General features: G+C 41.2%; 2 protein-coding genes across 2 annotated transcripts in view; one reads left to right on the top strand and one right to left on the bottom strand.

The window, feature by feature from the left end:
• Window positions 1-23,062, top strand: part of UHRF2 (ubiquitin like with PHD and ring finger domains 2) — a 125,676-nt gene extending 102,614 nt beyond the window's left edge. The window contains exon 16 of the transcript XR_009963555.1: window positions 23,051-23,062. The gene's annotated coding sequence lies outside the window, so the exon portion shown is untranslated. The remainder of the gene's footprint in view (window positions 1-23,050) is intronic.
• The window catches only part of GLDC (glycine decarboxylase), a 42,316-nt gene that overhangs the window by 4,230 nt on the left and 10,499 nt on the right, over window positions 1-27,587 (bottom strand). Inside the window, exons 4-21 of the mRNA XM_062612508.1 lie at window positions 24,948-25,112; window positions 20,590-20,667; window positions 19,751-19,898; window positions 19,298-19,494; window positions 18,637-18,733; window positions 17,518-17,623; window positions 16,342-16,481; window positions 15,479-15,559; window positions 14,835-14,932; window positions 14,245-14,329; window positions 14,116-14,157; window positions 11,519-11,661; window positions 10,536-10,611; window positions 4,507-4,632; window positions 3,517-3,666; window positions 2,990-3,102; window positions 2,253-2,394; window positions 646-757 (exon numbers count right to left, since the gene is read on the bottom strand). Of these exons, the coding sequence (XP_062468492.1) occupies window positions 646-757; window positions 2,253-2,394; window positions 2,990-3,102; window positions 3,517-3,666; window positions 4,507-4,632; window positions 10,536-10,611; window positions 11,519-11,661; window positions 14,116-14,157; window positions 14,245-14,329; window positions 14,835-14,932; window positions 15,479-15,559; window positions 16,342-16,481; window positions 17,518-17,623; window positions 18,637-18,733; window positions 19,298-19,494; window positions 19,751-19,898; window positions 20,590-20,667; window positions 24,948-25,112 (2,099 nt within the window). The remainder of the gene's footprint in view (window positions 1-645; window positions 758-2,252; window positions 2,395-2,989; window positions 3,103-3,516; window positions 3,667-4,506; window positions 4,633-10,535; window positions 10,612-11,518; window positions 11,662-14,115; window positions 14,158-14,244; window positions 14,330-14,834; window positions 14,933-15,478; window positions 15,560-16,341; window positions 16,482-17,517; window positions 17,624-18,636; window positions 18,734-19,297; window positions 19,495-19,750; window positions 19,899-20,589; window positions 20,668-24,947; window positions 25,113-27,587) is intronic.

Here is a 27,587-nt window from a genome sequence, read left to right on the forward strand (position 1 = left end):
CTTTGGTGAAGAACAAGCAAAATAGCATCCTCTGACAGTTACACTATAATAGATGATTCTTTCACCTCTTATTCATTACTTCTTTCTGCCAGACCACAGAGCCATAGCAGGGGACTAGAATGTAGCTAATGTATTTTGCATTGCCAGGGGGAGTCTCCCTTGTCTCACAAGGGAGAATAAGGAGGAGAAATTAGAGAAATTTGGTGGTTTTTTGGTTTTGTTTTCTTTTCCAGAGAAAGAATGCAAGGGAAAGTAGAAGTCCAAAACCTGCTTCCAGTACTTAAATTGCTGTGCCATTGGTTGTAGGAGATTTGGAGGTCTCAATTTAGTCGCTTCTCCTTTTTCTACTGTACATTAATCTGCCACTGAACTTCAAGGAGAACAGTTTGATACCAAAGTTTACTCCATCTATTGTCATCATTTCATCTAATTACAAACAAGCATTTATTCTTCTACTTACAAGAGTCTCAGTTTCATTGCAATACCTTCACAGATCACTGTGGTAGGTTATTTTTCTTCTTGTAAACAAGATAAAGAGAAGTCTGAGACGCAGCTGTCATGTAGCATTAAATAAGAACCATACTGCAAGCCAACTTCTACTCTAGGGAAAAAAAGTCATCTTTGTAGAAGAAAACAAATACTTGCCTTTTGCTCCTCTGAAAAGGATTCTGTAGTGCTTCTCTAGTCTCTTTGCCATGTAATTTGCATTCAGTATAGCAATCTCAGAAGCATGTTTTAGACCCTTTGCTCCCATTGTCTGAAAGAGGAATAACATGAAGAAACAAGAAAAAATGCCCAAGCAATCTAACTGTGTTCTTGTGCTGGCAAGCATGACAAACAACAGCACCTTAATGCATCTGCCTGGTTTTACGGCAGTCATGCTGCTATTACAGTATGCTATTACATTTTCAACACTACCCTCACAGAAAAGCACTAGGTATTACTTGAGAGCAACTTTAGTATACATAGCTTATGAGACTGCTCACTGTGTAAGAGGTTTTACCTAAAGTCAACAAGTGAACAACACAAACTTTTCCTCAAACTGAAAAGCTCTGAACTGAGTGAGCAGAACTCAAGAACGTAATCAGCACACTTCTTAGAACCGCAGACACTGCCTGTCACCATCCCAGGGAAAGAGCGTCCACAGAGCTGCCCGAAAAGCTGTGTGTGCACATAGAAGTCAAGTCGGCAAAGGAGAAAGCCAAAACAGCCTTAAAGGTAGTCACATTAGATGGGACAGTGTAAACAGGTGGCACTTTGCACTATGAAGAAACAGCTTCCCTTAAAAGATTTCTATAAACATTCTGTAATAGGAACCAGATTACAGTCAGAAGTGATTTTTACTCACAGCTGAAACGCTACCATGGAAGCTGAACCAGCACGTATTTTTTCTCATTTAGAATTCCAGAAAAGCTGGTTTCTGTGGGAGCAGAGTTTTCCATGGTAAGAGTATCAAACTAGCTGCAGGGTACTCTGAATGACACTGTCCCTAGCATTCCATTCCATGGTTCACCATTCCAAATCTTTCTCTTGCTAAAAGCTTTAAATATTGTTCAGAGTTGCAGCACACCCTCTTCTCAAACAGAATTTGAATCTACATTAATCTCAGTTGGCTAAATAATGCCATATTTGCAACTAAATATTTGCAGGCTTATCACTAAATTGCAAGGCATTAAAAAGTTACATAGATCATGATCAAGTTGCTGCACATCTAAAACCAAATCCAAGTTCAGTTTTCAAATACAGTAAAATCCCTTGGAATTCAAGTTCTTATTAAACAGATTTTGGAAAATGAAATGTCACATACAGGTGAAGTATAACAATACTGCAGTGTACAACCAGAAACACTCCTGGAAGAACAGTAATTACCAAGCAGCTTTTAAAGACAAAGACTTCCATGTCAGAGACAATGGAGAGGCAAGCCTGCTTGTAGCTTTGTGTCCACTTGTCTCAAAAACTATTACAGACAAGAGACAGAAGAATTAAGCAGTCTGCATAGATATAGTAGTTGTCCTTCATCCTTTCCTATTGTTTCCTAATGGAACAGATTGTTCCATTGTCTTACAGGAAAACAAAGGGGGTTCAAAGCATGTAAATGACTTATGACTGTGCCGTAGTCATATACATTTCAGTCTGTGCAAACATCTTATGACAGCTTGCTCTTAAACCTGTTCCTGTGGCTCCAGTGGTTCTCAGAGTTGCTGAAACAGAAACAGACCCTCAGATGATAATCGTTATAAAAGTCTACACACCTTGATATACACCCAGGAAATTGGCAGTATTGCACTAGAACCCCAAGGTGCTGCACTGACAGTACCCAAAGGACATGCATCCTTATCCAGCTGTATATTGATGACAGGGTGGGTAGGCAAGTAGGGAGCCAAATGTTTCTTCCTAAAACAAAAACATCGATTTTAGAACTTAAATGTGTATTCCTGTGGTACAATTTCTGGCCAGTTTCAGCAATAGCTTCTCTTCACCTTCCGTCCAAACACAGTCTTTCAGAAAGTCTGGTCTATGTCTTATTCAACAGTTTCTTATCATAACTGGTGACAATGGAGGATGACAGTTTTCAACTTATCACAAGATATTAATGCAAGTATTAAATTTACTTTTTTTTTAAGAGTAAGATTACTTTCATTTAAAGGATTATGATTACTCTGAATGACAGATTCACAGCACTGACATACCACTTCTGTGGTTTGGACTATGTGCAATATCAGAGCTCAAAGCCCACAGATCCCCTCTGCATTTACTCAGAAAACAGACTACTGAGGGAGGTCTATCGTATACGCTAAAGAGCCAACTTGGAAGTCAGGGTTTGCAAATACACATGAACGTCACCATTCATGAGATCAGCACATAACTATCCTGGAGAAGGACCGCAGTTTACAAACGGTACACCTCTCCTGTTCATAGCTCTTCATGTAAGTGAACTGCCAACCAAGATACATTAACGGATTTTAAAGGCTAATAAAGAGGTACCCACACTCCAATTGGCCCCATTCCAGGTCCTCCTCCTCCATGGGGAATGCAAAATGTTTTGTGAAGATTTAAGTGAGAGACATCAGAGCCATAATCTCCAGGACGACATAGCCCCACCTGTGAAGAGAATACTCTATTTCAAAATATTCTTTACTTCTGCCATTTTAAGACCCATTACTTCAAAAAAAAAATAGTTTAGTATGTGTATTTCCATTTAACAAGATACATCATAACAAGAATTGATGCAAACAATTTTTTGCTTTAGGAACTCTTATTCATGTCTGTAAAGAATGTCTTCAACAAATATTAGGCAGACTAGGCCAAATTCAGCTAACAACTCGTACATCTTACAGCAGACCAGGACAAATTCAGATGAGAGGGAATTGTTTTCACTATCTAATTTTTATTACTGTTCTTGGAAACCTCACTTCCTCCTCCACTTATGGTCTGAACTGTACACTGCTCTGCTATTTGTTTCCCAAGGATATGTACACTCGCAGTTGCAATAAGTTTCCCCTGGAGATTTTGTACCTGGGCATTCATATTTGCTCCATCTAAGTAAACCTGGCCTCCATGCTTGTGAATCAGGTCACACACATCTCCGATCTGCTCTTCAAACACACCATTGGTGGAAGGGTATGTGATCATGATGGCTGCCAAGTTCTCTTTGTGCTTGTCCACCTGGTGGCAGGGAGGAAGAGAGGAAAAAAGGTCATCGAGGCTCCTAAAGCTTCTTAAGATTTCCACAAAAAAATCAAATTAAGGTGATGAAGTGTTTGACAGGTGAGAAGCAAGTCTATCAGCAGATAGATGAAGTTATTTATATTCAGCAAAAGATACTGGGACATTTCCTTCACCAATACCTATGGTAGAAAAATGTTTTCTTAATAAATCAGAACTTGAAATGGTATTAAAACATGTACGTGTAATAGTCACTTCTGGAACTTTAAGACAAGCCAAGTGAAACATCTGGCTTCAAGATAATATGATTGAATGACCATTCCCCTACTTTGAGCAATACAGTTTTATGACTACCATAAAACCCTGCTCAAATATGTATTTTTGGAAATGTGTCCTGCTAACCCCTTGGATTCCCAAGATTCACCTGCATCCAATCTGCTCCAAAAAATGAAAAAAGTTGCCTAGCAACACCTTCCCCAGCAGAGGTGGGCTAGAACTTCACCATGCGAAGGATAAAGCACTGTTTCAAATGCTCCACTCATGAATATGCTTCATTCATTTCAAATACTAGATGGAGACCAAAAAGGTTTGCTATAAAAGAGCCTATTATGTAGAAAGCCTTTCTGAGCCACTCCAGCACCAAAGATCCTCGAATTAACGGAAATCAAACGAATGTCACATGGCTAGTGTCTGAGCAAAAAAAAAAAAAGGAAAGAAACATGCATTCACTATTACTGCCCTATTTTCTCTCAAAGGAAACTGATTCAGCTCCCAGTGCTATTACCTGTAGAGGAGAAGGAGTGTTCCTGCCTTGACAGTTAAAGATAATGAAATACTCACCATTGCTTTTAAGTGGGAGATATCAATGCTCCCATTTTTATCCACTGCAATTGGCTGAATCTTCATGCCTGCCATTTGTGCACTTGCTGGATTTGTGCCATGAGCAGATTTAGGAATAAGGCAAACCTCAGAAGGGAAAAAGAAGCAAAAAAAGAAGCAGGGGACACAGTGTAAGTAGTTTAAAAATCGTAAAGCATTGTGGTCTATGCACAGCTACAGCTCATTATCAATGTTTTCAAAAAAGGGTCCTGAGGGAATGGTTCCTGACAAATTGCCACTTATCCTGAAGGTTGCATCTCAGTCTTCTTCAAAGAAAATCCATTCAGGTATCAGAATCTAAAGACTCACAAGGAAAGCAGATTTTTAATACACTGCATAAATCAGATTTAGGGCTGCAGTTCCAGAACATTACTCAGATATTCATATTTAGAAACCTTTTCTCTCACACCTTTATTTTTTTCTTTAATAGTCTCTTCTTAACAAAAAAAAAAAAAAAATGAGGATTCTTTTTTTATTTTCTGTAATCAGTCTCCAGATGTACATTGACTTGAAAGGAAAAACTTTCTAATTCCAACTTTCCACTACATCTTCAGCTGGTTTGCAAAGCATTTTCTTCTGTATTCTACCAAAACAAAAATTTAGACTGAAGTATTTTGGCTATTGCTAAGAGGTTTCGAACAGCTGCTTACAGACTTGTTTTCCACGAGAGGGCACCAAATCCCAATGAGGTCGACTGCAAGAGTATTGGCCTGCTGCTTTGCTCGTTTGATTTTGGTCTGGGCTAATCTGTCCTTACATTGCAATCATCTCACCAAAATTAAACTTGCTACCACCAACATTTCAGATCTACATGTTTCAACCTATTTCACTTCCAATTAAACTTATGCCTAAATCCTGCAGGACATCTAAACTCTTCCAGGCATTACAGATCGCTCAGAAAGCATCAAAATGAACAATACTCCTTTCAGATTTTTCACCTATAACTGCCTGCCATTAAATGAAAATGAAGATTTCTTTTTTAAAAAAAAAGTTAAAATTCTGAATTCTGTTAAATGTAGTAATGATTCATTCCTCTTTGGGGTAAACTACAGTTGTATCACCTATTAGGTTTACAAGAACCTTCTTTTGTCAGGTTAAAATGGTACAACTGACTCCTTCAGGTCAAAGTTTCAGAGAGTTAGTATAGATGAGAAATCAAGCCTTTAGACTCCAGTGTTACCAACTTAAGATGTTTCTCAATGAATCAGAACTGATTTGGATTATCCATTTACAGTTTTTGTGGCCCTTGTGAAGCAAGGTTATCTCTGCATATCCTAAAGAAATTGCTTGAAAGTTTGAACGGAAAAGAACCACATGAACCTAGAGACTTCTATGAGTAGCCACCAAAGTATATCAGTATTCTAGAGGCTTGTCTCTTTCTTGTGTCAGGAGTGGCTACACTGGGAACCAAGTGATATTATAAGCAGCCTAAATTTTCAATAATCAGTTCCTGTTCTCTTTGTTACTGGAAAAGCTGGAAAGAGTGTCGAACTGCCTTGAAAAACCAAAAAACTGTCACTGCTTATTTTCTTTTTAGGCATGGACATGTGGGCCAATATCCATCTCACTGAAGATCTGAATCAGTGTTTCACATTTACAAGTAGCCTGCGTGATCCACCCCTTGATCACAAGCCCATCTGTACATTTTAGGTTTCTCCCTAAATGTTCTGGTGTTTCATAGGCCCACTAAGCTATGGGTAACTCATCCTTAAGATCCTAGCCCATGCCTACCTGAGTCACTCCAATTCTGGCAGCCTGGTCTACCTGCCAGTCAGTTTGGTGTTCTTCAGTGGGCTTGTGAGCACCTGTAAGACATATACCTTAACAGTAATGCTTTCTACATGAGCAGCAATTTCTTGCTACAATGGGGCAGTCCAGATGAGTGTACATCTGTGCTGCCAGACCGTCTGTTTCCAACTATGCAGCCATGCTCACAGGGCATTTGTCACCATCCATGACTCAGTAGTGACGCAGACTACTGGTTGCTTTTCTTGTTCAGCTGTCTCTTGGGCCAGCTTCTGCAAACCAGCTCAACTTGCCTTCTTTGGTGGCTTCCACAGCTTTTTGTGTAGAGCTCTACACAGCAACCTTCCACTTCCAATGGTTTCCTACAGCACAACAGCATCCACTGGTAAACTGATCACACCCTTTTCACCTTCTGATAACTCATTATGTGGCAGCACTTCTTGTGCATGAGTCACCTCCTTGAGTGATGCCCTGAAATGAATGCCTTATGATGAGTCCATGACCTCCTCCAGGACTCCCAGACTGCTGGAGCTCCCCATCCAAGCCTGCTGAATGACTAACGGTACCCACTTACTCTGTGCAGCGTCCTTTGAGTACCTGCTGCAGAAAAGACAATTGTGCCATGGGGAGCTGTGCTTCTGCACCAGCGAGCTTCTGAAGCAGCTTAGGCCCCCTTGTACACTGCTAGTATCACTTTTTCAGTCAGAGTGTAGTGGGACTTGGATCCCAAATAACCCCATAAAGCTGGCCTTGTATTTCTCCAGGTGTTTTCTGTTGGGGGCTCCACCTGAGACTATGCTCTCCAGCTGCAGTGTGGAGTACATGTCTCACAGCTAGTACCACCCAGATGGGCCCATGAACTATCTTCTCTTCAATCTATTCAAAGGCATGTTGCTCAGAGCCCCACTCAGAACAGTTCTTCTTCAGGGACACTCAGCAGAGAGGGCCCGCAAGCTGATTGTAACCTGGTGCACATATGCATTCTCCAGTAATCCACAATGCCTGGAAAAGCCTGTGTTCCTTTCTTGTTAGCTGGCGGGGACACAGTTATTATCTTACTGATTTCAACCCGAAAGTTGTGGCAACATCCATCTTGCTGTTTTAATCCCAAGAACTAGATCCCTTGTGCAGGTCCTTTGGCCTTGCTTTGGTTTTATGGCAAAGCCAGCTTTGGGAATGAACTGAATTATTATTTTCCCTTTCTCAAACACTTCCTCTGCTGTGTTGCCCCATACAGTGATGTCATCCATGTATTACAGGTATTCAGAGTCTTCACTCTGTTCCAGTGCACTCTTCATCAGTCAAAGTCTGATAGGTAGAATACCTATACCAGTGATAGCACTGACTGATAGGTGCTTCCAGCCCTGGGTCAGTCATTTCCAGATGTACTGGACACCCAGCCACATGAAAGCAAACTGCGGCTGGCACTCTGTTGCCAAAGGGGTAAAAAAAAACACTTTGGCAATATCAATGGTGGTGTGACTTCATTCAGGCCAACTTCCACCCTCTGTCAGACTTTTGCACTGGCCTTATGGGACTATGTAAGGGTTCGTAAGACTTGCTTATCGCTCCAAGGCTTACAATGAAGTATGGTGACTAAATAGATGAATAGATGGTAACTAGGGAGTCCTGGCTGATGTGACACTGCCACTGCTGTACCATCATGGTAACAAGTGGCACATGCTGCTCCTTATCATGCAGCAACTCTTCAGTGGAGAGGGCAAGAAAGTCAGATGTTTAATCTTCTTTGTGTTTATTGTGGCTACACCAAAGGTCCACTGGTACTTCCTGATCCTTGCAACACCCTCCTCTGAGCTAGTCTATGCCAAAGATACATGGAGTCTCTGGCCAATATGATAGGATGCTTCTGCCATTTGTCCCCTGTAAGGCTCACCTCAGCCTCCAACACAGACAACTGCTGACATCCCTCTGTCACTGCACAAATGCAGACAGGTCCTCTCCTACCCTCATGGCATTATGGTACAGTGTGTACCAAAGCCTTATACACCTGTGGATCTGATGTGCCAGGCCATCAAATCCATACATTCCATGAAACTTTGTTACCTCCATCTTCTGCCCAGCCTGAGGCAAAGACCCTCTTCTCCTTGTTGCAATACTCACTGACTCCCACAGTGTCAGACAAGAAGTGCCTTTGCCAGACTTCAGCCTTTATTCTGTGTCTGGGACTGCTAGTTGCTTTCTACTGTCTTGGCAGCAACTGGTGCGGCAGCCTTACTGTTTGGTCCCTTCTTGGCATCTGTCTTCCCCTGCAGTTAAGGTACCTTGACTCTGGCTTCAAAGTGAGTGCACTGTCCCTCTTCCTTGTGTCCCACCCAGCCATTCAAGAACAACCAGGGGATGCCAGGTGGTGTGCAACTGGTGCTGTTGATTCCCTGGTCCCTAGCGAGGAATTACTGCGGCTAAGCTTCCCTGCCCTCAATTCCTGACTATCCCCTCCAGCATTCCATTTGAGCACTAGGCGGCAGTATGCTTGCCTGTCTGCGTATCTTGGAGCTTGCTTGGGTTAGAGATGGTGTGGTGTCTGCCTCTTGCATAACTTCCATCACTTCCTCCTTACGTTTCCTTGCCAAAGGACTGGCTTCCTGGTCAGATGCTTCCTCCTCCTCCTTCCTTATTAACTGATGGTACAGTCCTCTTGACCTCCACTGCCAGTGCTTCTTTACTATTGGAGCAATCACTGTGGTTGAGGTTTGGGTCCCTGTATCAACCATTAGAGGTAGAGGCCCACTGCAGCTGTGACAGTGCTACACAGAGGCCCAATAAGGACAGGCCAGGCCACAAAACAGTGCCAGGAGTTGCTGTGTCTCACTGGGGTAGGCAAGGCCCCCTTCAATCAAGTGTTGTGCCAAGTCAACAGGATTATGAGCCTGTTAAGGTGTAAGATCCCACGATACAGGAGGTGATAACAGCCCTGTCAGCTCAGCAAACTGTTTACTTTTATGATAGGGCCAAACCAGGTTCTGGACACCCAACAAGAAGCCAACAATGCTAGATAATAGGATCAAACTTCTTATATAAGGATGCCCTCACAACAGAGCCCTGCTCTGGAGCCCATACAACAGAGCTGGACACATCAACCTCACTGGGGAAAAGAGAGGTGCAATCCCTTGTCTCTCTGCAAGGTAGCTCATGCAGCAGAGGAGCAGCCTCACAACAAGGGACCTATGCCAGTCCAGCAATGCAGCCGCTGCTTTTGTCAACATCTTTCCAAGCACAGCAAAATACACTTATGGGCAGCACAGTAAACATCAAGAGCTGAAAGCAGCCATTAAAAGCCCTACACTCTAATGCACAGTAAAACAAGTAAGCTTTGTGACTCGCACAGGAGCCTACTGTTTAACAATTTAACATGCTCAGATCAGAACTGTCATTACCTCAAGCCCAATGCTTAAAAGTACTGTAATGTGTTGATCCAGCCAATGGCCAAACACCCACACAGCTTTCACTCATTCCCATCTCCCATGGGACAAGGGCAAAATAGAAGGTGAGAAGACTCATGGATTGAGAGAATGACAGTCTAATAGGGAAAACAAAAGCCACAGGTGCAAACAAAGCAAGAAAGCAAGAAGAGGAATTAATTCATTGCTTCCTAAGGCCAGGCAGGTGTCCAACCACTTACTGGAAAGCAGTGCCACAGCACACGTATATGGTTGCTTGGGAAGAAGAGTGCCATAACCATGACCTTCCCCGCTTTGTCCTCCTTTCTCTGCGCTTCAATTGCTGAGCATGCCATTATACACCATAAAACAACCCTTTGGTCGGTTTGGATCAGCTGTCCTGGTTGTGTCTCGCCCAACCTCTTGCCTACTCCCAGCCCTACTCCCTGGGGAGGGGAAAGGGTGAAAAAGGGCGGAGTGGGAAAGAGAAAGCCTTGACACTGTAAAGCAGCAGCCAAGACATCCCTTTGTTAACAACACTGCCTTAGCCACAAATCCAAAACACAGTACCATATGGGTTGCTATAGAGAAAGTTAATTAACTCCATTCCAGCCAGACTCACCCTTTGAGGGAGTCCCCTTCCCTCATTCCCACTGTCTGGAAAGTAAAGGAAGACTTTTAAGATTTTACCCACGATCCATGAAGGAAACAGAGAATACTGAAAGCTTGTCACAGATGAGGATACACAACCTTAGTGTTAATCTAGATAAGTCCCAGCTGCTAAATCAAGTCTCATTTCTCCACTTTCCACCCAGCTCTCTTCCCCACTTGAGTGTTAACACTTACAGTTCTATGACGTTCTCCTTTTGCATTTAGATAAGCTTTGATTGCAGCCAAACCTGTGTACTCTCCTTGGGCTCCACTGCAAGAGGAACACAAACCATGTTACACAAGCATATAAAACAGAAAGTGCCAGCTCTCTACTGAAACTTCAAAACTCTCCAGACCTAATCCTACTCAACGGCTTTAGGCAAGTGTCAGCAAATTAAGAGAAACACATCCCATGGATTAAATTACAATTGGACAAGCATTAATTAACAGCACTTGTCTCCTTTGCCAACAGTAGATGAAAAAAAAAAAGATTTAATTATATGTGCTTACACTATGTTAAAACCTTTTGATGCCTGAGTTGATCCCCATTTCTTCACCTAACAAGGGACTACATGCTTGACTACGAGGAGGCAAACTAATACTGAAATGCATAGTAAACTGCACACAGTGAAACATAAGAACTCTTTCAGTGACATCCTAAGCGTAGAGTAAGTCCTTGCTGCTCATTTTGTATCAAAACTACTAGCAGATATAAACAGGCTGCAACTCTGCTTCATTTATTTCAGTGAGCATGCAGATCCTAGGCATTCTTCGGTCAAACCTAGTATTTCCTAGTGCATCAAATATCAGTTTCAACAATTCTGTAGTTGTCATCTTATACAGGTTATTCCTATTTCAAAGCTTTAATTTAGGTTACAGGAGGATATCAGTAACATCACTATTTTAAGCAAGCAGTGGCAGGGAAACCAGCCTTCAAAGTGAGGAAAACATGGAGGAAAAGGAGAAAAGACCAAATCATTAAACTTTGAGATGAGATGAAATAAGGTTATGCATTTTTGAAAAAAAAAACAAGTTTTGTTTTCATAACCTTTCATTAAAGGCTTCTCTTTGTCAAATTTCATTTTAGAAACTTCTTCCATTTTTGCCTGGTTTGTTTTCTTTAGAGGCAAATTTTTTAAATCATCTTAAGGAGCAAATGTTCTGAATAAAATTCCTACCTGTTTGGTTGGAAGGAGATCTTGTCATAGCCAGTAATCTCACATAGGTCCTTCTCTAAATCCTTGAAAAGCTGCTGATACCCTTGAGCTTGCTCCAGAGGCACAAAAGGGTGGATGTTGGCAAATTCCTTCCATGAAATAGGCTATGAAAGGGGAGGGGAAAAAAAAAAAAAAAGGAAAAATAACCATGTACTATAACAGAGAATCCTGCAGACAGCTCTGTTTTGTTGTTAAACTCTTTGCAGGAAGCAAGCTGCCCTGTGCTCTATTAAAAATCAAACATTTCTTGTGCAGTAAGACAAGTTCCCAACCTTACTGTGGGACATGCCCTGGTTCAACAGAGAGCTTTGGCTGGAACTCACTGGGGAAAAGGAGAGTTTATGACCTTTGGAAGAAGGGACAGGCAACTCAGGAGGATTACAAGGATGTCGTGAAGTTATGCAGAACGAAATTAGAAGGGCCAAAGCCAAACTAGAACTTAATCTGGCTACCACATTAATAACAATGAAAATGTTTATGTAAGTACATTAGCAATAAAGGAGGGCTAATGACAGTCTCTATCCTTTTCTTTTGGATGTCAGGAAAACATAGTGCCGCCTTTGCCTCAGTCTTTAATAATAAGTTAATAGTAAGACCACTTCTCCTCCAGGAACACAGACCCCTGAGCTGCAACAGACAGTGATGGGAAGCAGACTGAAATACCTGTAATTCAAGGGGAAGTGGACAGTGACCTGCTATGCCCCTTAGACACAAACAAGTCTATAGGGCTGGATGGGATCCACCCAAGAGTACAGAGGGAGCTGGCAGAAGTGCTCACCAAGCCACTTTCTATCATTTATCAACAGTCCTGGCTAACAGGGAGGTCCCAGTTGACTGGAAGTGAGCAAATGTGATACCCATATGCAAGAAGGGACAGAAGGAGGATCCAGGGAACTACAGGCATATCAGCCTTCCCATGGTGCCAGGGAAGGTTATGGAGCAGATCAGCTTGCTTGCCATCATGCAGCACATATGGAACAACCAGGTGACAGGCTCAGTCAGCATGAGTTTATGAAAGGCAGATCCTGCATGGGTAACCCAATCTTCTTTTATGAAAAGGTGACTTAGGGGTGTTGGTCGAGATGGCTGAACATGAGCCAGCTTTTGCCCAGGCAGCCAAGAAGCCACCAGCATCCTGGCCTGCATCAGCAATAGTGTGGCCATCAGGGCCAGGGCAGTGATCATCCACCTGTACTGGGCACTAGTGAGACTGCACCGTGAATCCTGTGTTCAGTTCTGGGGCCCTCACTACAAAAGAGACATTGAGGTGCTGGAGCGGGTCCAGAGAAAGGCAATGAAGCTGGTGAAGGGTCTGGAGCACAAGTCTGATGAGGAGTGGCTGAGGGAACTGGAGTTGTTTAGCCTGGAGAAGAGAAGGAAGGGCCTTGTTGCTCTCTACAACTGCCTGAAAGGAAGCTGTAGTGAGATGGGTGTTGGTCTCTTTTCCTAAAGAACAAGAAAACGGACAAGAGAAAATGGCCTCAAGTTGCACCAGGGGAGGTTTAGACTGGATATTAGGAAAATTACTTCACTGAAAGGGTTGTCAAGCACTGGAACAGGCTGCCCAGGGAAGCGGTAGAGTCGCTATCCATGGAAGTATTTAAAATGGCTCTTGGGAACCTTGTTTAGAGTTGAATTTGGCAGGCTAAGTTAATGGCTGGACTCAAAGATCTTAAAGGTCCTTTCTAACCTAAACAATTCTATGATTCTGTGATTTCTAGCAACACTTTTTTTTAACATTTGGAAGATGCTTAAAAATCCTGTTTCCTTCTAGGTCACCTATCCTTATGCAGAGCTGTAGGATCACAGGGGAAACAGACAGGAGTTATGGAAGAGTACGTAACACTCAGCTTGTTTCACAGAGTTTTGTTGCTATCCATTTTATTTAGAAGGGAATATACAAGACTGAAAACAGGGAGCAGAGAGAAAATGTAGAGAAGGCAGTGAGAGAAAGGAGACAAAGGAAACCTAGTGAAAGCTAAAAACTGAGAAGCTGATCAAGACACAGCAGAGGAAGCTCATTCGGAGTCAGAAGTCATTTACTACAGAGACAGCCTGGCTAAGGCTCTGTTTCATTTGCTATCAGCAAGAAAAATGAAAACACTCACGGACTCCAGCTCCTCACCTGGGGAAATGGAGTGCTATCCTAAGAAACAGCTCACTGGCAAAGACGCATGAATTGCCAGTTCCAGCTGACCCCCACTTCTTCTTCTGAGGAGTTTACAGATCTTACTTTGACTGCAAGGTTTGTAAAGCAGATAGAAATTAGGTACTGCAGCACTGCATATGGGAACGGGACCATGTTACCTAATTCCAAAAATTGCATTTTTTCAGAATGGATACTTCAAAGCCATTCACTTTCTTCCTGTACTTGCACTCCTACTGTGCTATTCAGAGCTTTTTTCCTAGCAGAAAAAGGACCTGATGACTTCAGCTACTCCTAAAACTGCCTCCTCAGCTAGAGTACTAGACCAAAACCTGCTTTTACTTCTGTACAGTGACACTGGCTGGATAGTTCGTTCATGTGTGTCTCAAGTAAGAGTATCATTACAACTTACTGTAAGTTCAGCTGAACTATTGAGCTTCATTGTGCAGGATCCCTAGGAATAGAAAGAAATTTTTCAGTATTTATCAAAATACATAAATATGTAAGCAACTAATTTTTAATCTTTTTGGTATATACCTACCAAAGGAATCATGCTGTGAACAAGGGAAATATCTTTGTTTTCTAATCTTTTCATGTATCGCACAATATTTGTCTCAGAGTGATAGCTGGAGAACACAAAATGTGGTGTTAAGGCAAGCAGATTAGCTATACCAGATAGTTGATCTGTGCTTTAGCATAGGAATTCCATAAAAAAGAAATTAAGACTGGGGATAACTTTTAAGGTATACGAGGCACTTCTTCCCAAATTGGTACTTTATGCTTGCTACTAGAAACGTGGATGAAAAATGCCCATTATCATTTGCTCAAAAAGCTATCATCAGTAAATACGGACTGTAAGGGCTCTAGTAAGCCTGCTGATACTGTGTCCTAAAATAATAGCTTGTACAATGTAGCAAACTAAGAAAAAAATACATCCCGCATGTGACCATGAGTACTGCTTTGCTCATTTAAAACAAATTGCTACTAAATACATTATTTGAGAGTAATGAGTGACTGCATGAATACAGCCACAAAATTGTCCTCAATTGACTCCAGTTGAAAAGTCTGACTTTTGTAGAGAGATACTTTCAGATTCCACTAAAATATCAGATATGCAGCAATTTCACAAACCTGTTGAAAACCTGATGTGTCAAGAACTTAGAAGTTCTCTTAAACGGGGTGCTAAGGATGCCTTTCGTTTCCTCGCCCATACCCTCAGCAATCAGCTCCTTTGACACAAAGAAACATGGAGTCAAGTACTTCAATGGAAATTTGTTTCGCAATCAATTGCCATCAGAACCAGCTTATACTATCACCTTACCCTCAGATTTAATCAGCTGCTTAGGTAAAAACCCTTCACTTTATTAGTATACACACTTGTATATACCTATCATGGTAACAGCATTATATTAAAACTGGGTACAGATGTCTTCGTAGTCTTCACTTTGGTAGTATTGCTGTTAATTACTAATGACGTGCAACAAAATTTCCAGTAGGAGAGAAATAATTGACCACCATGTCCTAACCCCCACAAGAAAAGTAACAGCTTAAATGCAAGGTGTCCAAGTTGACTGAAAGGACTGCATCACAGTAAGAAAATGTGATTTTACATAAATCACGATTTCATGCTATCTCTTTCTTTAGACATCTGAAATTCTCTGTATTTAACAAATGGACATCATATAGACACCCACTGTGCCAAGAGCAGTTCTGCTTTTCACTAAACTTCTGAAGTATTCAAATAATTAGGTCTGTGTAACCTATTATTTACTTACAGCTGAAGACTCGCAACCAAAAATCCATAATATGTCATCCAGGTCTTTCTCATTTACAGTTTCATCCAGTGATACGCCAAGCTATGGACAAAAGCAATAATAATTACTGAGAGCTTTTAATTCCAGACACAGTATATTTGTTCTGGTTGAGAGAAATTATTCCAGAAACACAGGGGAAAAAAAAAAATGGAAAAATGAAAAAAATCTACCTACCCAACAATATGCAAATGTTGCTTTGTTTTATGAAACAGATACATAGACTGATTTTATTTACATAAAATTTTCCAGTTCCTACCTTTCCGCTGCTAAACCATCCAAGCCATATATCTCACAAGCTTCAAGACTTGTGACCTCACTTCTAACATTTCTGTTTCCATTGCCCATTTTGTTAGACTATCCCCCAGCATTTTCCAGAACATGTTAGATCTTGGCTAAAGTCCCAAGTGCCTACCAGAATGTGGTTTACATTTCAATCTGTCTTTGAACTCTGCCACAGGACTTGAATTCTAGAGGTCATCTTTATTTCATCCCTAAGTTTTAGAGTCCCTCTGCTCTAGCCCTTAGTGGGCTAGAATTACAGAATTAATTACAATTACAGAATCTTTTAAATAGGCAATGAAACAATTACAGAACCTTTTAAATAGGCAAGAAATAAAATAAAAAAACAATGATTATTGCTGGAAATTCAGTACATCACCAAACTTCTTCATTCTCTAAGTGATGTTTATAACTGACTGACATATCTGAGCCAATTACAAGAAGTTTTAAATAATTTTGTTCTGTTTAGCACATGTAATCACCAGAGACTTTATGCAGAAAAAGTAATACTACAAAATTCCTGAAAGATTTAGGGAGTTGCTTACTCTGCCACCACTATAAATCCGAAAATTTATCTTTCTAAGAGCTGCCCTGTCCAAAACCTCTTTGACTGGGCATCCACACGTGATCATCAAGGTATCGAAGAACAGATCATGATGCAGTTTATGACCAGCTCGCATGAGACCTATAAGGAACAGTAAGTTAATTCCATTAGCTGCATACTGTATTGCTTACACAGGACTTGCGTATCAACACTACCAATCTCATAAGTAAATGCTTTTACATAATAAACCAAAATATTCTCCTTGTGCACAGAGCAGCAAAATAGCCAGTTTTTTAGTGAAATATCACTGTGTGCGCAATGCATCTAAATCAGATTCACACCTAATTAATAATGCAGATTGAATCCAGTGAAGATCCTTCTTATTCATCACATTTGTAATACATAGTAGCAGAATTAGTATATAAATACAATAGGGACAAAACCACAAGTGTGTAAAAATGGGTATTAAGCGTCATGGAGCTTGCATAATAAAGTTTAGTGTCCACGTGTTTTTCACAGCAGCAAAAGGTCTTCCAGTTAAGCTGGCAAACAAAGCATGGATAATTGTGGCAATCATTCCTCAAGTCCAGTATTCTGGTTCTGTGTAATTCCTTCTGACAGCAATGATAGTCATGCCAGCAAGAAAAACTACCAGACCACATAGCCCGGTTCCAATCATCATTTTCTGCTACAGGTTCCGTGCTTTTGATCAGCTATCAAACTGTTTTTTCAGTGAATTTCAGTGTTCATAGCAGGTATGATACCCCACCGAACTTAATGAAATGTTGGTATTTCTTTAATTTAACTTATTGCTTATTTTTGCTATGTTATCAATACTCTGTGCAGAGTTCTGTGTGTAAACTAGGATGGCCCAGTAAGCAAACTACAGAGCTTGCAGCTGGAAAACTGCACTGAAGCTTACCATCTAAAGACTGCCATCATCTGTTAGTTTCTCAAGGAAACAGAAGTAATGCTTGCAAGCTTATATCACGTAGATACCTAATTCTTGGACATCATTATCAGAAGTACACAAAAACATTAGCTGTGAATTTTGTTTTAAAAAGTTCTCTCTAGTGTTGAGAGAATACACAGTAGCTGGCAAAAAGAATCTTGTAAGAAGAGGTACTATTTAAGAATGTATAAGGATTTAAGAAGAGTTTCTGCTAACATTACTCACCTTCAGCCAAGATTCGAGTAGCATTGTGTACTCGTATTGCAATATGCCTTAAGCCATCAGACCCATGGTACACACCAAACATGGCTGCCATGTTAGCCAGAAGAGCCTACCATCCAAATAACATTGTTACTATTACGATTACTGTTATGATTATAAAAGATTACTTCATCTTAGTTTACTGGAAATTTTCTTTAACACCCAGGGACAACCACATATCCTTACTTGATGTTATACTTGCTTAAGTGTGGCCAAGCTAAAAGGCAGGAAAGACAAAATACTTTCATGAAACTCTAAGCACTGATTCTAAATTCAATTGCTTGAAATGCAACTGTGTCAGCAGTTGCATTTAAATTCAGCCACTGCAACAAAGAAGTTTGAAGACTCTCAAGTAAAGCCAGTGTCATGGGAAACTCATTGTTTAGGATTAGTATGAAATACTTATGGAATAGTTCATGAATGCTAAATAACTAAGCTCATTTTACTATTAATAACCCCTCCTGGAAATCTGGCACAACAGTAAACTCATGAGCAAAGCACTGACAGAAAAAATAATTAACTTGTCTGGCTGAAGGTCTGTAGAGGCGTGCTGAAGATAACAGTTTTGGATAATTACTTAACCATGGTATTTTCCTGCGAAGATAGCTTTCTGTTGATGTTATGTTTTTGCATCAAATCTCATAGATATAAATATCAGTTGTGACAATTTGAAGATGTAGGCTTAGAATTTAAAAATGGATTATTTTTTTTGTTTTCCCTTGAGTGGGTAATTTCAGATCATTATAAGTCTCCACCATTTTACCAAGAAATCTGTCTCATTCATAACAAACACAGCACTACTCAGTGGTGTTCAACCTGTGAGACAGACAGACTCAGGACACGGCACGAATTCAAGGTTAAAGTCTTTATTAAGGAAACAGATATTAATACCCTATTTTTCAAGTAGGGTTCCATTTTTTAAAGGACTCAAATGCACAAAGAGCAGAATATTTCAGTGTTCTTGATTTTTCTAGGAAAAACTTCCAAAAATAAAGCTAACGTAAATTACAGCGATGTTAGGACTATAATCTTATGGTTTAACTTGACTCTTTCTACCACCGAAAATAAACCATGACACATTACCTGTGCTGTGCAGATATTGCTGGTAGCTTTATCCCTCCTGATATGCTGTTCTCGTGTTTGCAAAGCAAGTCGGTACACTTCCTTTCCATTTGCATCTCTAAATCACAAGTGAAAATGTTGCTTCTGTTACTTTAAAATTACAGTAATTTAAGACATTGGACTCTATACATGCTAACCTGAAATTAGTTATCTATCTTTAGAGACTGGAGAGAACAAAGCCTAAGTCAGGACAGCTGTGATATCAGAGAGTGAGACTAAAGCCTCTAGACTTGAATTTATATCATGGCTGGCAAATGTGTCTGGTCCAGTAGAGCACACAATGAGTTTTCTAAGCACACAATACCAAAACTTGGTATTTGCCTTAAAATGCCACAGATTATTGCATCTGTTTTAACTGAATAGTTATGCAGAACTTAATTTGAACAAACACTGAAAAGGCAGCGTCTTTTCAAATGGTATCAAGTAGGAGCATGGTGAATTTGTACACAAAAATAACCCATCCAGCAAGGCTGTACAAGATAACTGAAAGGGCCCTTGCCAATCCAAGCATCAAAACAAGTCCTTTTTTAGGGTTTCTAGCACGTTAAAATATGCACAGTATGTCATATTGTGTTTCGTTTCGATTTCCCCCAAAGACACTAAAGGTGAAGGGAGCACTTACCTTGTAACACCCACCATTCTGCCTGGCATCATTCTCACTAGATTTTCTTTGACAGCAAAGAATGCGGCATGAGGTCCCCCGTAGCAGAGCGGCACGCCAAACCTCTGAGAGTTACCCAAGACAACATCTACCCCAAACTCCCCAGGGGGCTTCAGAATACAGAGAGCTAGAAGATCTGTAGCACAGCAGGTGAGAGCCTGGGAACAGAAGTACACAAAGAAGTTAGCCTCTTTTCTGAAGGTATGGTATTTGCATGGCAGCTAATTTTGAACAGGATATGACTTCAAACAGTTCCACATCACCAGCACTGAGCTGAAATGCTATGGTTGTAGTGGTTATCAACTTAACAGAATGGAGTGTAATACTTTAGATGGTATCTCACGTAACTTTCTATGAATATGGCTGTTTGATACATCAGATTGAAATCTGTGAGATCAATAAAAGCTATTTTACCCCATTATGATGAGCTCTTTCAACAAGTTCAGAGAAGTCTTCCACCTTCCCTTCAGTGTCTGGATACTGAAACAATACTCCACTAACATCCTTTCCACTGAAATCCATTTCATGGGGTAATTTGAGCTCAGTAATAACACCCGTGTAACTGGAAAACAAAAACATGCAGAAGACATCGTGTTCAAACGACTTCCTGCCTTGGAGTGATATTTAATATGACTTTTTCCTGGACAAACTTTTCTTTAACATACAAAGAGTTGAACCTGCTTTGCAGCACTAAGCACTGAGAAATTTTCATGTCATAGTATATAGTACTGAAGAACAATTGCATTTGATATCATCAGAAATATGGAGAAAAGCAGAGCAGAAGATGCATAAGCTACTGGCTATCAACATTTTGGTGCTCTAGCATGTTTAGCTTTGAAAATCGAGTAATATTTTTAGAAGAATGTTACTTTAAACTGTACACTTAAATTGGATTAAGCTTTCATTAAAAGAGAAGTTTTGTTATCTAGGGTAAATAATTTCCTAGTTAAAAAATGACAAGACTGAATTCAATAACCAAATGGATATATTTGTGCAAACAACTTAAGGAGAAAATTAAATATTTTCTTTTGATCAGATGTTTAGTCTCTTTTTAAATGTCTTCAATTACTTTGCAGTTGCATTTGAATGTAAAAGTAGAACAAATACCAAATGTTGACAGATCTTTCATTTCTATTTTGCAAAGAAAACATAACTTTATATTCTAAAAATATTAGGTATATAGTAAAGAGGCACAGATGACAAATGATTTCCTGTAAGCAAAGATATACAGTGGAAAATGGAGGAAACATTACTTTGCTCTAGTTTGGACCACTGCTATGGTTTGAGGGTGGCATCGGGTATCTACATAGAACTTCCTTCTTTTGTTGTGCCTGTTAAAAAGGGGGGAAAAAAAAGTGTTACATACAAAAAAATTATTGTTTTGCATGGAAATAATTCATTTTCTGAAAGTGAGATTTCCTAAGTTAAGAAGCAGTTGTTAATATTAGATACCATAACCAAATTACATGTAAGATTGAATGAAGTTTCTGGTCCATTTAAAATAGTAAGTTTCATTTCAGACACTGAAATGAGATTGTTACGTGACGAAAATGAAGAACAGACTATGAAACAGAACAAGGAGCCAGCTTATGAAGCCTGAAGGAATGCCTCCACATATACACAGTCTTTTAAAGGAATAAAACTGCAGTCTTTAATACAGATTTTCAGTGTTGCCCTGAATAACAAAACATGAGCCATCAAAGTATCAAGATGGAGACTAAGACAATTGCCTAGTTTTGTCTGGTAAACATGATTTTATATCAAACTGATGCTTTGGACAACTGAATAGTTACAACACAGTCTCTGCTGAGTAAACTCCTTCCTGATATACAGTCCTAAAGTGACATTCAATCATCTCTCAGGTTTCATTTGATTTTCAGATCTCCTTCACATATTGTTACAATACCGATCCCTGATAGTAAATTTGGATATAACAGGAACAGCTTCTAGGCTAAGTTGCTTTTAGCAACTTATGACTGACGTACTTTGTTGGTTTTTAAAGATCCTTTTAACCACTAGTGGAAAAAACAATTCACATCTTCAGTGCTTATGGACACAAAAGATTCATGCCACAAACCATTAGGTTATGCTCCACTGCACCCCCCCAGAGAGGCAATGGCAGCTGGGGACCCAAATAGCCCCCTGTTCCTGCACCTCCCCAGCCTATCACAGGAGACATTAACCCATCAAAGACCCATCTCCACAAGCACAGGGGAGAACAGAGGCCCCAAGGCAGGTTTGAACTCCAATTAATTAATCCAAACAGACACATTTTCTAGGCACGTCCCTGGGCAAAAGACATTATAGGATGCAGGAGAAACGTGCTTTGGGATTTCAAGGGTTTATTATGAGATGTTCAGGGGAATAGTAAGGAAAAAGTGCAGGAAAACAGAGGGGTAAGGAGGTGAACAGACACAGTCACATATAAATAGTTGCTGCACTTGCATCCAATTGGTGCAGTCTGTCCTCTCGTTAAATTCCTTTCTAATTTTTCTCATGGGTGAGGGGACTCTGCATTCTGGGGGTGAGTGTGGGTGTGTATGGCTGTCTGGGTGTCAGCAACTGGAGTCAGACCACGGAGGATCCGTGATCTGGGTGCAGCACCGGGATAACCAGATTGAGTAGCTGTTGGTGCCAGCAACTGTAGCAGCACCTCCACCATAGGGGCCCATGTGTCTGTGGTGGTGGCAGCTGACGCAGGTGTGTGTCTGGGTACCAGCAGCTGGGCTGGTACCACAGGCAGAACAACTACACTCTCTCCAGTATGGCCATGTCTCTCTTGTACAGGGAAGCCTAGACTGGACACAGTACTCCAGATGTCACCTCACCAGTCCTGAGGAGAGGGCAAGGATCACCTCCCTTGACCTGTTGGTAACACTCCTAATGCAGCCCAGGGTAACATTCACCACCTTTTCCACCAGAGCACATTGCTGGCTTGTGTTTGACTTGGTGTTCCTGAAGACCCCCAAAGGCCTTTTCTGCAAAGCTGCTTTGCAGCCTGCCAGCCCTCAGCATGTACCCCATATACCTGAGGTTACTCCTCCCCAGATGCAGGACTTTGCACTTTGAGCTTCACGAGGCTCCTGTCTCTCCATTTTGCCAGCCTGTCAAGGCCCCTCTGGATGTCAGCACAACCCTCTGGTGTATCAGCTGCTTCTCCCAGTCCTGCATTATCAGCAAGCCTACTGTGGATATTCTTCCCCATTATCAAGATCATCACTTGGACCCAGTGTTGCCCCTGGGATACACCATTAATAACTGGCCTCCAGATACACTTCATGTCGCTGAGCACCACCCTCTAAGCCCAGCCATTCAGTTTTCAACCCACTCCACTCTTGCCTCATCCAGCCCATGCTTCTTCAACTGCTCTGTAAGGATTTAAGGGACACCAAAGGCATAGATAATATCCACTGCTCTCCCACCATCTACCAAGCCAGCTGTTTAATTGTATGAATTTAGTAACATGGTCATGCATAGCATAACTTCTCCTGTGTGAATCCATGCTGGTGACTCCTGAACCACTTCTTGTCCTTCAAGTGTGCCTGGAAATGGTTTCCATGACCAGCAGCTTTTCTACTAACTCAGAGGGATTGAGGTAAGGCTGTGTGGCTGATAGTTCCCTGCACACTTACTCCTGCTTTCTTGAAGACAGAATTGATGTTTTCTTTCCTCCAGCACTGAGGCACACCTCCCAGTCTCCATGACCATTCAGAGACAGTAAGTGGCCTCTCAATGACATCAGGCAGCTCCCTCAGCACACATGGGCGCCTCATGTCAGCACCCACGGCCTTGTGTATGTCCAGTTTGCTTAAATATTCTCTAATGTGACCTTACTCTACCAGGAGTAAGCCTTCCTTGCTGTAAACTTACCCCCGATCTCTAGGTCCCTAGGTTTCTTAAAGCCTTAGATGTCTGAGCTAAACATTGCGGGTCCTGAAGGAGCTGGCAAATGAAGTTGCTAATCCACTGTCCATCATATCTGAAAAACCATGGCAGTCAGGTGAAGTTCCCGATGACTGGAAAAAGGGAAATATAACCCCCATTTTCAAGAAGGGGAAAATGGATGACCTGGGGAATTACAGACCAGTCAGTCTCACCTCTGTGCCTGGCAAAATCTTGGAGCAGATTCTCCTGGAAGGCATGCTAAGGCACATGAAAAACAAGGTGCTTGGTGACAGCCAGCATGGCTTCACTAAGGGGAAATCCTGCCTGACCAATTTGGTGGCCTTCTATGATGGGGCTACAGAACTGATGGACAGGGGCAGAGCAGTTGGTGTCATCTACCTGGACTTGTGTAAAGCGTTCAACACTGTCCCACACGACATCCTTGTCTCCAAATTAGAGAGACATCAATTGGATGGATGGACCACTCGGTGGATAGAGAACTGTCTGGATGGCCGCACACAAAGAATTGTGGTCAATGGCTCAATGTCCAGCTGGAGACCAGTAATGAGTGGTGTCCCTCAGGGATCGGTGTTGGGACTGGTCTTGTTCAACATCTTTGTCGCTGACATGGACAGTGAGATTGAGTGCGCCCTCAGCAAGTTTGCCGATGACACCAAGCTGTGTGGTTCAGTTGATACCCTGGAGGGAAGGAATGCCATCCAGAGGGACGCTGACACGCTTGTGAGGTGGGCTGATGCCAACCTCATGAAGTTTAACCATGACAAGTGCAAGGTCCTACACCTGGGTCAGAGCAATCCCAGGCACAGCTACAGGGTGGGCAGAGAAGAGATTCAGAGCAGCCCTGCAGAGAAGGACTTGGGGGTGTTGGTCGAGGAGAAAATGAACTTGAGCCGGCTTCAGAGTGCACTTGCAGCCCAGAACACCAACCGTATCCTGAGCTGCATCAAAAGGAGCGTGACCAGCAGGTCGAAGGAGGTAATCCTGCCCCTCTACTCTGCTCTCGTGAGACCTCACCTGGAGTATTGTGTGCAGTTCTGGTGTCCTCAACATAAAAAGGACATGGAACTGTTGGAACAAGTCCAGAGGAGGGCCACGAGAATGATCAGGGGACTGGAGCACCTCCTGTATGAAGACAGGCTGAGAAAGTTGGGGCTGTTCAGCCTGGAGAAGAGAAGGCTGCATGGAGACCTCATAGCAGCCTTCCAGTATCCGAAGGGGGCCTATAGGGATGCTGGGGAGGGACTCTTCATTAGGGACTGTAGTGACAGGACAAGGGGTAACGGGTTAAAACTTAAACAGGGGAAGTTTAGATTGGATATAAGGAAAAAGTTCTTTACTGTTAGGGTGATGAGGCACTGGAATGGGTTGCCCAGGGAAGTTGTGAATGCTCCATCCCTGGCAGTGTTCAAGGCCATGCTGGATGAAGCCTTGGGTGACATGGTTTAGTGTAAGGTCTCCCTGCCCATGGCAGGGGGGTTGGAAATAGATGATCTTAAGGTCCTTTCCAACCCTAACCGTTCTATGATTCTATGATTCACATCAGCGCTGAGAACTTCTTTAGGCTTAACAGCATGGGCTATAGCTCTTCAGTGATTTGCTCACGCTGAAAAGCCTACACTCTACTTCAATCCACTCACCTATCTACACCTACACTGAAGTCTGGAATTCCTCCCTCCTGTGATTTAACCATACATTTAAACAGTACCTGTGACATAATTGCATGGCTTCTGCAGCAGCTGTCCCCTCATCCAGCAAAGATGCATTGGCTACATTCATTCCTGTGATGTCGCACACCATAGTCTGGTAATTTAGCAGACTCTCTAGCCTGCCCTGGGAGACCTCAGGTTGGTAAGGAGTATACTGGGTAACCCTGTAAGAAAAGAAGTCTGAGTTTGGTCTAGGAAGATAATGTGTAATGGAATTATGGTGATACGTAAGTAAACTGTGTCATAAGAAAAACAGATTATAAAACATAATTCATTGACAGGGAAGTTTGTTATAAAATGGTTATTTTTAGATGGGTGTAATTTTTTACTGGCCTGAAAGCCTAAGAATATTTTTTCTTCTGTTATTGACTTGGCTTTTTACAGGAGAAATCTATTTCTCCATTTTAAGAAGAGAAATTACTTTTAAAACAAAAGCATAAGTGCATCTTGGGGAGGGGATAGGGCAAGTGGGTGCTGAGTGTGAGAGAATGGAGTCATATCACATGAGAATACTTAGTACAATCACATCTAGGTATTGCCATTACTTTCAATACCCCTTCTGAAGCCTTTTACTTGCCAAGTTTTCTCCACTGTTATGGGAGGAAAGGCACTTGACATTTCACAGAATCAAGCTCAGAAATATACAACTTCTTGTGAAATGAGAGTTCCCTCATGTGTTAGTGAAGGGAAGTGAGGATGGTGTGAGTCTTACCTTGTCATTTGCAGAACAAAACAGTAAAGGCAATATAAGCAATTCCTTAAAAAAAGCAACATTCTATGGGAAACAATTAATTGTGGCAGTCCAGAAATACAAATCAACAGGAGTGCAGGGATGAAAGGCAAGAACAGAGATCAGAGTATCCTCTCCCTCCTGGAAATTTGTGTACTGGATTTAATGGTGGCTCAGGACAGAATTTACACAAGTTTCATTTCAGAGTAGCAGCCGGAAACAAGTGGTAAGTGGGAACACTCATGGCCTGTGTTTCACGCTTACAGGTGAATGTATAGTCTTTAAAGAGAGACCGAAGTATTCGGAAGCTCAACACGTTAAGTCAATAGATGAGCCACGAAGATTTTTTTAAGAACAAGTTGCAGAACCTGTGGTATAAAGTGAGATAAGAGGAGCAATAAAACAGTAACACGAAAGAGAAAGTAGGATAAAAGTCTTGGAGAATAGAAGAGCTAGAAAAAAGAACATAAGAAGTGAACTCATTGTGTAATGTGATGCTAATGAATTTACTGTCAATTCAAATGATATGCCTACTCAAATTTCTCAGGTCTACTATTCAGTACAGAGACAGAAGGCCATAACTTTATACCAAATAAGGTAAATATTGATGATTTTCTCAAATATTGAAGGTTTTTCCTGCTTCTTAGCCAAGTCTAACACTAAACTACTTATCCTCATATACTTGACTGCAGAGTTCACAAATGGGACCATGTCCTGGGCTGCACACAATGTTGCTCCCCTCAAAAGTAACCTCTTTTTTTTTTTTTTTTGTCTTTCTATGAAGAAAATTAACTCTATCCCAGCCAAAACCAGGACACATGCAGAGATTCCAGAAACTCCATTACCAAGGAATATTCAGTGAACTAGCTCTTGATTAGTATTTGTAGGTGTACAGTCAATAATACCTATGACTTATAATAATACCTATGACTTATAATGATACCTAATTTCTTAATACAAAACAGGTGGGTTTTCTTTCAGAAGTAAAACTGAAGTTTTTTTCAAACAAAATCTATCCTCCTCAGCAATTTTTGCTATACTTTGATTGAAACTCTGGAGTGTTAATGTATTCATAATCAATACAATATTTTTATCTTGTTGTAAATTATGTTTTGCAGTTTTAGACGTCTGCAAGACTCATCTCCTGCAATGGCAGACCTAGAATTGATCTGGATTGCCGGTTATACAGAGGGTTCTTTTTGAGACCCTACAATTAATAAGATGAAATGAACTCGAAGTAGGACAGACTGCAAGCAGAACTTATAATGAGTGTATATGAACCAGAAAAAAAAAAATCATATATCTGACAACACTGGAAAACTAAGACTGTTAAGGCCAAAATGAAAACAAAACCTAAGAAAAAAGGTGTATTTAATTTAAATATGCACATATACATATATAGTGCAGTGTAGAAAGATACTAGAGTAAAGCTGTGTAACGAGGGCCATCCAGCTGCAAGCGGCTCCATCTAGCCTGTAAAATTCCCAAATGACATACTGTATGTAGAGTTCCAGATGCATTGCTTGGCACTTTATGCACCTTTGAAGAGCAGTTATAAGGGTGTTCCTAAAACAGGAGCTTACCCATGGGTTTGAGAAAGCTGAGTAGTCTTATGACAGGGCATGGAGACATGCCAGTTTCAACTCAAAGCATAAACACTGAATTTACTGCCAATTTGGCATGCTTTACAGCTGCTAGTACAGCTTTCTATATCCATTTTGTAACCATGTAGAAACCAGCTGCATAATGTTTATATCAGCTTTTTGCATGCTGTGCATAATTTTCAGAACACAGTGGATAAGTGCTGGTTGCTACTAAGCTTTACAAGTTACAATACCAGTGTAAAGATTGCAGGTGTCCTTGGCACAAGTACTTTATTCTTACATATTTAATGTCTGGGGCAAAGAAA

Source organism: Pezoporus occidentalis, unplaced genomic scaffold (assembly GCF_034315485.1).
Source record: "Pezoporus occidentalis ecotype Australia unplaced genomic scaffold, CSIRO_AGI_Poc_V1 ctg16, whole genome shotgun sequence".
NCBI classification, from domain to species: domain Eukaryota; kingdom Metazoa; phylum Chordata; class Aves; order Psittaciformes; family Psittacidae; genus Pezoporus; species Pezoporus occidentalis.